This window comes from Protopterus annectens, chromosome 3.part1, assembly GCF_019279795.1.
Source record: "Protopterus annectens isolate FY-2018-M chromosome 3.part1, PAN1.0, whole genome shotgun sequence".
Taxonomy (NCBI): Eukaryota; Metazoa; Chordata; order Ceratodontiformes; family Protopteridae; genus Protopterus; species Protopterus annectens.
In genome coordinates this window covers 732,764,912-732,776,995 of record NC_056732.1, presented here as the reverse complement: position 1 = coordinate 732,776,995, position 12,084 = coordinate 732,764,912, and the positions used below count along the sequence as shown (strand labels likewise).

Below are 12,084 nucleotides of genomic sequence, written 5' to 3'. Positions count from 1 at the left end.
CCTTGACAATGCATGTTTTCTATTTACACTCTCTTCTGAGTTATCAACTGGTGACCTGTGGCATTACATACTTCAAATAACCTGTTATATCATGGATTGAAACAGTTAACTCTACAAACCCTGTCACAAAAAAGCTTCACCTGAAAATCAGTGGAACAATAAACAAAAAAAAACCATTCAAACCCAGAAAATTCATAGTATGCTGTGGTCAATCTCAGAGAAGCAGACAGTAGACTGCATTTCTTCTACCTCTGAACTTCTAAATACAGTTGAAGAAGGGCATGGCATATTGACTATTGAATCACTGTGTAGAATGTTAACCATTTTTTTCTTAGAGAGTGAGAAGGAGGGACCTCTTTTGTAGGCTTTTATTGTAGCACTTGCTTTAGAAAAGACTTTTAGTTTCATAGGTAGTTACTAGGTATGCAGTTCAGGAGACTATTGAGGAGCCTAGCTTAATTTCTTCAGACAGTACCATGGCTAGGGTAGAGGAAGGGGACAGCTGCCCCAAGCACAAAGCATCAGGGGCTCAATCAGTGGATGCTGATCAGTGGTAGCCCACATTCAGTTTCTTAATGCCAGTATTGTTCTTGTACTTAGGGCTGAAGCTCTATGGTTGTGGCTTTAGCATTCCATGTGTAGTTAGGGTTACCACCTGTCCCACTTTGCGAGGGACAGTCCCTCTTTGGGGAGTTGTGTCCTGCAAAAAAAATGAAAAAAAATGGCAAATGTCCTGAGATTTTAGGACAAATATATTTCCTATGTTTTATGTAACAGTTGCATAAAACAGTTATTCTGTATCTGAAACACCATGAGAAACTGATAAACAACTAAAATGCTACAAAAATAAGTTTTTATTTAGGCAAAAAAATGAAGTTCTGTCCTTTGTACTGGCCGTGGGTATGTTTTTCCCTGCAAAATCTGATGTTTGTACCAAAAATGTCCCACTTTGGGCATTTGAAAAGGTGGCAACCCTATGTGCAGTGTTCAGAATTAATGTAGCAAGCTGCTTGTTATATTTGTAGCAAGTAGTTTGCTACAATTACTGAAAGAACTTTTTTTCAGCTGTTGAACTTCTCACATTAGAAATGAAATTGAAAGATTTTTTTTCACTCCTTGACTTTGAGAGAAAAAAACTTTTTTTTCAGGAGTAGAGCACTACATCAACAACTAGCTATTGCTCTGTCCCCAGAGAACTATCTGGTTAAGATACTTGCTCAGACTCACACAGCAGGCTAAAGGAGGCAAAAAAAAAAATCAAACCCAGGAATATAGGAATGCAGCTCGTTAACAGCTCATAGTCTTAATATTCTACATTATCTTCCACAGGATCTGATTTTTGAATTTGAGTGTGCACTTTTACAGCAGCGTGAACTGTGGACACAGTGTGTGTGTGTGTGTGTGTGTGTGTGTGTGTGTGTGTGTGTGTGTGTGTGTGTGTGTGTGTGTGTGTGTGTGTGTGTGTGTGTGTGTGTGTGATCTGTGATGTTGCTTGTGCAGCCTGAAAATTCAAAGAATAAATTTCATGTGTCATTAAAACTCAAGTTGTTTGTTCAGCCTTTTCAATATGTATACACTTCTATGACCATATACTTTATCTACAACTCAGCTAGTAGACCTGCCACATTTTCAAAATTCATTTAAAATGTATTGACCTGCTGAACTCATTCTTTCACATGCATATCCAAAATAATGCAACTTTGTAATGCAACATAATCTGGATGAGTGGATGAGAAACCACAAATTCATTTCCAGTTTAGCAGTCATGCACCTAATGGAGAGCGGCAACAAGTAAATATCCTAACACATCCTTGTTCAGCCAGCCTCTGGATTATTCTTGTGCAAAATAAAAGGGATACAGACTACCATAGGAATGTAAGGTTAGACTTCTTAAGATCCTTACAGATCAATTGCCTACTAAGTATCTATGAACCTTCCAATCTCCTTATTGTCATTTTATATGAAGGAGTTAATTATTCCTTATTTTTGAACTCTTCATTCTGACCCTGTCTCAATACATTTGCATTTGGGCAATGTACATTAAAGTTGTAATGATTTGAAATGATGTAATAATAAAATTAAAGTTTTAATGTTTCAACAAAATAGCATTATGATTACAGCTGCTGTGATAACTCTGGTGTAACATTTAGGCTTCTGCTCACTAATGTCTGTTGTGATCTCATCAGATTTTTCAGCAAACAAAATTTCCCATCACAAAATAATAGCTGTCTCATGTTATAGCTACACCAAAATCAGGTAAAACATGCCTTCCATAAAAGCAGTTATGTTTTTTTTTTTAATTTTGTAAAGCTCATGATAAGCCAACAATGAAATCTGATTCATCCCCCCACAGGCATACGTGTAAGTGATCTGGTGATGTTCTAAACAGCCCACGTGTGTGTGTGTGTGTGTGTGTGTGTGTGTGTGTGTGTGTGTGTGTGTGTGTGTGTGTGTGTGTGTGTGATGTACATCTTTTTTTTCTGGACAGGTTCTTACCTGATGTGCAGTGCTTGCTAAGTTAAGTTTCAGCTCCTTTCTCCCATGAAATGGATAATATGGTTGGTGAAAATGAATGCATGGATGAATGAATGAATACAAGGGCACTATAACTACATGTATGTGACAGTGTTCAAGGCATATGATGCAATTTCCAACCAGTTCATCAAAGCCCAGTTAATTAAACTTGATAAACTCAAGTAGATTCCAACAAAACGTTTTTACATAAGGAAGGCCCACCCCATGCAGATGGCTGTGCCCGTATACATAACTTCCTCCAAATTCACCAGATCTTGGGATATGTTATAATTCTTTTCATGTGAAGCCCATTCATTGTCTAGGGCTTGACTGGTCAGTCCTTTTTGAACTAGTCAATGACTGTCTGCCTGGATACCACCCTCAGGTCATAAAACTCACTATAATGTTTCAGTAAGGCAAATACTTATCATATCCAAAAGCATGACCGTGGCTGATTACTAGTACCACTACAGCACTCTCTCATTACTAATACCACTACAGTACCCTATCATTACTAATACCACTACAGGACTCTCTCATTACACATACCACTACAGGACTCTCTCACTCTAAGTTCTACTGTCATAGTGAGTACCACAGCACAACTGTTCTCTGTCATTTCTCAGGCAGGATTCATGTAGCAGTATTTATAATATCTGGACAGAATACCAGGCAGTAAATGGACATATGTGAATAGTGGACAGTTAATAATCCCCAGCAACACTGCCACTGTAGACATCTTATTAGTTTATGTGTTTGAACATTAGTACAAAATGCAACTTTAAATGTATCTAGAGCTGAGTTACTTTAAATATTAGCAGATGAGATGGCAACAGCCCTTCTGTATTGTGCTTTGACAGCACCCTCACGTGTTTTGTTATATTTATCCTAAAAAAGTAACACACCAGTCCAAACATTTAGAAGGAGGGTATTGTAATAGAAAATCCTAGTCTCCCCTTCACATGGGATGCAAATACTTTACCAGTTTTCTGGTGCCTTTTTTCTCTCTCAGCATTATCTCAGTTTCTCATACACATCCAAACTATACAGTACCCACTCTCCTTCATTTACATACTTCAGAGGAAGGACCAGTAGTTGGAGGTATTAGTAAAATAAAACAACAGATGCCACTTCAAGCATGCAAGAAAAGTGCATATCAACAGTTTTGTCAGCAGTGAAATAGGCCTTCTTGATATCCAGAACCCTTATACTGAAATTGTTTAATTCTGCCTATGTCATGTCGTAAAAATGCACAGTTATGTAATGTTCAACTTTTAACAAGCAGCTCAAAAATGCAACACAGGAGAATAAGTTAAAGAATAAGATGGTGAACGAAAAACCTCTGTTTATTATTATCACCTCAAGGAAACTCAGTACGTGAGTAATATAATGACATTTATGTTTGAATCTTAATAATATGCAACTAGATCTTTAGTGATTGTACAAGTGTAATTTACTCATACCTGTAAGACTTCCAGATAAAGGTGACATGCCAGTGATGTTCATCTGGTAGGTGAAGTTAAATGTGGCAATTGCAGTCCTTTCTGACCAGCCAAGATGAGGAATATTGATAGTGACAGTGCCAGGGCCTGCACTACTGTTCCCAACTTGGCAGGTGATTTGGTTCACTAAAGAAACCAAACAGGAGAACAAATAAGAGATACATGACCTTAACCAAATTAAATCAGTATTAAGTACAAATGGTATTATTTTCATAATACACAAATACATGAATTATTATTGCATTCTACTCAGTGGCATCAATAGTATGACATTCCATTAGGTCCAGAAGCCATGTTGATCTTCACCTTTTAAATCTCCATCATTGCTTCTTTCTCTGTCTACCAGTTCCTATAGCCAGAACCTTAATTTCTAGTCTTATTCTAGTCCTAAATGTGACAGTTCCTACAATTTCTTATATTTAACAGTTAAATAAAGGTTGTGCAGTTACTATAATGATGGATTTGGCTATGGTTAGATTCTGTAGCTACCGAATGTATACAAGGAGTAGTATGCATAAACATTCTATCTTTGTGAAAAACTAAGTAAGGGGGCTCCACTTATATGGCTTACAAGTCCAAAATTCTTCTAGTTGTTGAAGTCACAACCACAAGAACATGGGATTTCCCAGATATAATTTTCAATTCCACAGAATATGCTACTTAAAAAGCTGGAAGGGAGAGTTTTCTGAACACAAATACATGTATCTTTTTCATGTAGTCTTCCAAGTAGAGTACCTCTTAGAAAAGCTTTGCAATTTCTAAGGAAGCTAAACAGAAGGAATCTGAGTCCTAATGGAAATTCAGGTTGAGCAAGCCTACTGTTGGAGAGGTAGGATCCTTTTTTTTGAGGACAGTTGATTTCCGCATGGAATTGTTTACAAATTTTACCTTCTGAAGGTGAGTAGCTAAGGCTAGAGCTGAGAGTATGCAGTGCTCACTGTGATCCCAAAAGACCGAAAAACACTCATTACGGACTTCAGGACACATATTATCCTGTTCACTGTGGGAACAACTAGGAGCCAGTGATTCAGAGTGAAGAACACTTTCTCCCCTTGCAGCCTTTGGTTTACTGCAACTACAGACATACATCTGGTGAACTCTCTGAGACAGCGATGAGAACAAATGGAAGAGTCCTGAACTGGTAGTGACTGGCTTCAACTCTTTGTATATCTTTATATGGAGGAGGAGGAGGAAAGATATCTGCATGTCCAAAAAGTACATCTAGGTTCCTTCTGACAGATAGGGAAGGATAGGGAAGGATAGTCTATATCATAATAATCTGAAAAGACTCTTTGCATTTAAATTAATTTAGCCCATTCAGATCTAATACAGACCTAAGGTCCTTTGTATTTTTGGGTGACAAAATATCCTAGAATAATAACCTAACCCCTTCTGATCTCATTGAATTTCTGAATGGTCTTCCCCTTTTGAGGCTTATTACCTCTTTTTGCTGTACTTCTTTGGCTGTATGGGATGACTGCCAAGAGGTCAGATTGAGGACATAGATGGGTGTAGAAATTAACTGAATAGCCTCAGAACAGCACTGTCAATATCTACTTGTCATGTGTAAGGTTGAGCTACACCTACAAGGGAGAGAGAGAGAGAGAGAGAGATGACCCCATGTGCCTCCTAAAGGGATAGTTGGGCAAGGTCTCATGGTTTATACTTCTGCCTCCTTGAAAGAGGTCAGTGATACCCCTGTTGCTGTTGATTATTTCTGCTGATGGGCTGGCAACAAAAAAAGTTACTGCAGCCACAGTTCCTTCTAGAGGCCTTATATTCTGCTGCTGCTGCCATTGGTCATGCCAATACTAAAGCAGATATGGACTCTAGAGCATGTCTAGAGGAAGTGCATTAAGTAATATGGAATTTAGCAAAGCCGTGGAAATAGTTTTACATTTATTCTCCTTGTTGTAAATAACGTTTTATATTTGCTCCAAAGAAAACAAGTCCATTGAAGGGGACAGTGGTATCGTTGGTCTCAACAAAGCCAGTTAGGCATTGCCATAAGTAATGATAAACAGCCATGTTGGTGCCTGTTGACTGTGCAGTACCATCAGCTGAACTGTATGTGAGTATCGTGTTAAGAATTGCAAGAGGTTACATTGTTGCCATCAGTGACTGCAATCTGTCTTTAAGCTGACTGGGCAGCAGCTCATCCAGTGACTCAGCATAGCTCTTAATATATGAATGATATAGATTATCACCCTGAAGCAAAACATCAGGGTTGTATAAATGCATGGAGCTTGATCCTGTATCCAGGAGATAGTTAGCAATTTAATCTACCATGTCCAACATGTGAGTGGCTCAGCTATCTGTATAGTCTAATTGAGGCAGGTGCCATAACATCAGGGTTTTCCAGTGGAAGTTTAATGACTAGTTAAACTATTTTATCCACAGGGAGACAACCCAGGCAGAAGGCTGGGATCCATAAAGTCTCTTGCAGGACCTTTAGTAGAATGTTACTGAGGTCTATGAGCCATCCCCTTTGCCTTCTCATCATTTCAATACCTCCCTAAATCTGAAGTCATCTGGGTGGATAGGAGAATATATGCTATTTTTGCTTTCAACATCATGGGTGGGGGGACTGTAAAGGAGTGACCATGTGTGTCTTAAGCCTCTCTGTTAGCGTACAAGAGTTAAAGCTCTTGAGTACAGCCCAGGCAACCCTCTATTGATTAGCTCCTCAGGCATCTGACAGAGCAACAGGAAGGCATGGGTGTTACCATCACAGGTTGGTTTTGTGGACATCTCCTGTAACAATTTCTGGTGGAGGCTGAGGACATCACACTAGGAGGGATGGGCCAAAGGGGGGATGGGGAAGGACAGGTGGGGAGATAATCCTCATCACAAGCCCAACTCTGAGACATACAATATGGAACCAAGAAGGTGAAGCATCAGGGCAGGGCATAAAATAAGAACCTCTCCATGGATGTGAATGGCCAGACACCCCAGGATGCCCTCAAGTTCTGCCTCAGGCACAGCACTACCAGAGATATTCTGGGAGTAAAAGAAATGGGTGGCTGACTCAGCAATTGATGTGGGCACTGGGTACAAAACTACAGGATAATGCAGGAGAAGATTTTCTCCCAAAAAAGTAGACTCCATGTGCTTCTTCCTGCATGTAGTTTTCTTACCCAGACTCAGAAGCAACAGGAGTAGCAGATATTCTGCCACCAAGTGCCACCCCTCACCTGGCACCCTCTCCCACTCAACACTAAGTTGAGGAACAAAAAAATAAAAAAAAAGGTCCTCTACTTGAGGAAAACAATTTTGTTTCTTTTTAAAAAATTTGTAGCAAGCAGTTGCTGCAGTTCATCATATTTAAAAAACTTCCCTTCTAAACTGTAGCAAACTACTTGCTACAATGCAGCAAGCAGCAGCTACAGTTTATGCTGCACACACAGAACTAAGTGTTTCAATTCTGCACACAAATGCAATACTAATGCTGATAATGCTGCAGTGAAGACAGATCAACAGCTGCCAGTTGTGCACCTTAGCACTTTGTGCCTGAGATGGCTGCCCCCCTTTGCCTCTTCCTAGCTATGTTACTGTCATAGGCAATGAGTCCATTACAATTTTTCCAAATTTGAACAAGACTTTGATGAATTTAAAGACAAGCTATACTTGCTCAAATCTAACCAGCTTGAGATTGATTACCTTAGAGAATGTTCTAGGGTTAAACGTATTCCTAAAGGTTTAAGGTTTTACAAATTTCCCAATAATGTGCAAGCAGGTACTCCTTACTATGAAAAGTTATGTGATATTTTTGATAGAGCAGGTGTGGAAATGTTGAACCTAATGATTTCTGAATATGAATGTAAAGCTTGTTCATTATTAGAGGATTTGGAAATATTGAATACTAAAATAACAACTGATGCAGACTTTCTGCTTTTTAAAAGTGACTATGATCTAATGTTTAACAAAGTTGATATGTTTTGTGACAAGGTTTTAAACAGAAAATTGAGAAAGCTGGAAAGAGACTTGGCAGAATACAGGGAAGGTGGCTTACCCTGCCCCTAACCGTTATACCAAAGGAGTGTCTAACAAAGTACCTTCTGTAGTACATGCCCAAGAGGAAAATGTTCACGAAGAGGTGGAAGAGCCACCTCGAAGAAGTGAAAGGCTAGCTGAAAAGGGTAGGAAGGGTGTCAACCAGGATTTTTCAGCAGAACCCCGGGAGGCCCAGGGTTTGGGGACACAAACAGGCACCCAGGGCATGGACCCGCAGGTAGTGAATGAGGAAAGTTTTTTTGAAGTAACACTAAACACTTCAAACACAGAATTTGCTGTGGACCACATTAACAGTATTAAAGGCAATGGTATAGGGGGCCTTAATGACATGTGTACTATTTTAAGAAAGGATAACTTTGCCATTTATAATTACACGGACTTAGAACTGGATGACTGGGTGTTTGATTTGTTCATGCGTGGCTTGCAATTTGTGCCTTCTAGACCTATGAATCTTTCACAGTCCCTGGTTGAGTTAAAACTCTTTACCAGGGTTTGAATTAACACACTATTTTAAGGGGCAGCAATTTATGGAGACAGGCCCAAGCCGCAGAAGTGTATTTAACCCCCCACTACACCCACTCATATCTTTTTTTGAGAATTTGGTGGAAAAGGATTTTAGGAAAATATCTATGGACAGAAAGACTTCATTAGCTGGCAACTTCTCTAAAGAAGGGTTCAACTTTATTAAACAGTTAAAGGACGAAAATGTAAGGATAATGAAGCGGACAAAGGCGGAGGGGTAGTGTTGATGTTTGCTGCAGACTATGAGGCTTATATTCATAACATGCTACAAAATGATGGGCAATATTCAACAGTCTCACGAAATGAAGTCAATATTGCTCTAGCAAAATCAACTACCATTTGTACGATTTATTGCTGCAAAATTCTAATAGCTCAAATTACTCATGAAACAGATACGCATTGACTACCTAAATAAGACGATAAACCAAAAATTCAGGCATTGAGTGGCTATGTCCTTTCCTTGTGCCCATATGAAAAGCGTTTCCACTTACTCAAATAAATCTTTCGAGTGGAAGATTTATGGGAAGCTATCAATATATCTCTAACAGAGTGAGATAATTGAGGAAGCCTGGCTACGGTTGGAAGTGGAGGAACCAAGCAGTGAGGTTCAGAGAGGGAGGAGCGATGAAACTGACCCGACTGATGGATCAAAGATCTGGAACTAGGTCCAGATTCCACGGTCGCTCAAAGAAATCGATGCAGAAAGGGGAACCACACTTGCGAGGCCAGTAAGGAGCAATGAGGATCAATGAGGCCTTCTGAGCGATAGCTTTCTGTATTACTTGAGAGATCAGTGGGAAGGAGGAAATGCATACAGAAGTCCCGGGGCCAAACTTGGACTAGCGTCCCTGCTGGGTTGGCCTGGTAAAGGGAATAGAGTGAAGTATTCTCTGCACTTGCTGTTTTGGGGAGTAGCAAAAGATCGCAGCAAGGCTGACCCCACTTGAGAAAAATCTCTCACTACAGAGTCTTTCAGAGACCACTCGTGAGGCATGAGAATAGCTCTGCTCAACTTGTCCGCAATGTGATTGGACTTCCCGGGATGTGCGTTGCTATCAGAAAACGCTGAGAAGAAATCGCCCATTGCCACAGTCTGAGTGCTTCTCGACACAGGGGGTATGATCTGGTTCCGCCTTGTTTGTTGATGTACCACACCACAGACATATTGTCTGTCTGGATTGCAATCGGTCCGAAGGGAAGAGAGTCTTGAAGGGCTTGCAACGCTAAAAGCACTGCTCTCATCTCCAGAACATTTATGTGCAAGTGGCATTCGTTTGGTTGCCATGTGCCCTGGACTGTCCTGCCCTGATAATGCCCCCCCCACCCGATCAGGGAGGCATCCGTTGTCAGAGTAGCAACCGGAGGAGGTGGAACAAATGGTCTCCCAACAGGAGCTGGGGAAGACATCCACCACATGAGATGCTTTTGCATGCTTGCGTGATCATAATGGTGTGAGACATTGGAAGTTCCTGGTATGACCATTGAGAAAAAGCATCCACTGAAGGATCCGCATGTGGTATCTGGCCAATGGAAGGAGAGGTATGGCCGCTGCCATGATTCCCAACACCTTTAGAACTAACCTGGCTTTGGCTCTGTTGTTGTTGAGAAGTAGTGATACCAATTTTTGAATGTCTGATATCCTTTGGTTCATTAGTGTTGCAGACATGTTTACAGTATCTAAGTTTGCGCCTATGTAGGTAATAGTACGACAAGGCGACAACACAGACTTTTCGCAATTTATTGAGATACCCAGTTTTTGACAGGCCGAAAAGTGTAATCTCTGGCCATCAGAAGGAGATGCTTGGTGGGAGCTGTGAGGAGCCAGTCGTCCAAGTATGGAAACACCTGGAATCCCTGTCGTCTCAGGTGAGAAGCTACCACTGCCATGCATTTGGTAAACACCGGGGCAGTGGGTGAGACCAAAGGGCAGGGCCCTGAATTGAAAATGACTGGTTCCCAGCCTGAAGCGGAGGAATCTTCTGGAGCGTCTGTTCATTTTATGTGATAGTACGCGTCCTGAAGGTCTATAGAGCACATCCAGTTTCCTTTTCCCAATAGGGGAAGAATGGATTGCAGCGTGACCATCCGAAATCTTGTTTTCTTGACCGATCTGTTCAAGATACTGAGATCCAAAATTGGTCTCAGTCCCTGTTTTCTTTGGAACTAAAAGAACCTTGAGTATATACCGGAAGCTAGATAGTCTGCTGGTACAGGCTGAGTAGCTCATTTTGCAAGCAGTTTTGAAATTTCCAAAGCTGCTATATCCCTTTGAGCGGGTGGAACATCTGGAAGGGATTTTTTTGACTGATTTGGAGAACGAAGAAAGGGAATAGAATAACCTTCCGAAATGATGGACTGTACCCATTTGTCTTGTGTCAAGGATAGCCAGGCTTCTGGGTACAGTGACAATCTCCCCCCGACTGCCTCCGAAGATGGGCAGTCGGGCAACACCTCAGGGATGCTGAAAGGGCTTATTGGAGGACGTTTCTCGATTGCCCTGGTTCTGCGGACCCCTCTGCCTCTAGGGCGTCTACCATTGTTGTTCCCCTCTGCCTCTGGCGGGGAACCGACTCTGTCGTCAGGCTAAGTCCCTTGGGATTGTTTACAGAACCACATCTTTCCCCCTTCTGGCCTTTGGGGTAAGGCCTAGAAGGAGTAGAAAACGGACTCGGCGGCAGAAAGGGTCTTGCCATCAGTCTCGCACCTAGTCAGGGTTTCTTTCACTTGTGGACCAAACAGAGATGATCCATCAAAGGGGAGTTCGTGAAAGACGTCTTGAAAGGTTCCGCAAAGTTGCATAGCCGCATCCAGGCGTGCCTACGCAAGGCTACCCCTGTTCCTGCGGCTCTGCTCGCTCCATCGGCCGCATAAGAGAGGAGGCGCATGGAGGAGTTGGAAATAGAATTAAGGATAGCTAGCTGCGTGTTCATTTTCTCTTGGAACCCCGTAGCTGTAGGGTCCTTCAGCATTTCACTCGCCTCTTTGATCAAGTCCCTTTGAAGACGAGTGAAATGGCACAGGTAATTCAGCGAACGCATAGTAAATGTCGCTGAGGAGAACATCCGCTTCCCGTACCTATCCATGGACCTAGATTCCTTGTTAGGTGGATGGACAGGCACTGAAGGATCAGCCAGTTCCTTCTTTGTGGCGGCAGCTACCACCATAGCATCCACAGAGACTCCTTTTGATAAAAATTCCTTGTCTGATGGAGCTGTGATGAATTTGGGGGGCCTCCTGGGAGTGGGGCCCACTGAATCAGGAGCCGTCCATGCCTTTTTAGCAACCACCTGCATGAGGGGGTCGAAGGGGGGGGACACCCAGGAGGTGGAAGGACGAGAGCCAAATGCCTCAAGATACACAGATTCGTCCTCCGAAGGGTTGAGGGCTGGCCAATTTCCCCTCTGTTTAAGGATCTCCAGAATGTCTGCAAATGAGACATCTTCAGAAGGGGAACGGGGAACCCTCAGAATCATCCAGATCTGTGTCCAATGTGATAGACTCAGGTGAGTCAATGTGCTTCCTCTTGCACTTC

At 41.8% G+C, this 12,084-nt stretch overlaps 1 protein-coding gene across 1 annotated transcript in view; it reads right to left on the bottom strand.

Annotated features, from left to right (window-relative positions):
• The window catches only part of PKHD1L1 (PKHD1 like 1), a 1,597,738-nt gene that overhangs the window by 755,512 nt on the left and 830,142 nt on the right, over positions 1-12,084 (bottom strand). Inside the window, exon 32 of the mRNA XM_044066249.1 lies at positions 3,978-4,142. Coding sequence (XP_043922184.1) covers positions 3,978-4,142 — 165 coding nt within the window. The remainder of the gene's footprint in view (positions 1-3,977; positions 4,143-12,084) is intronic.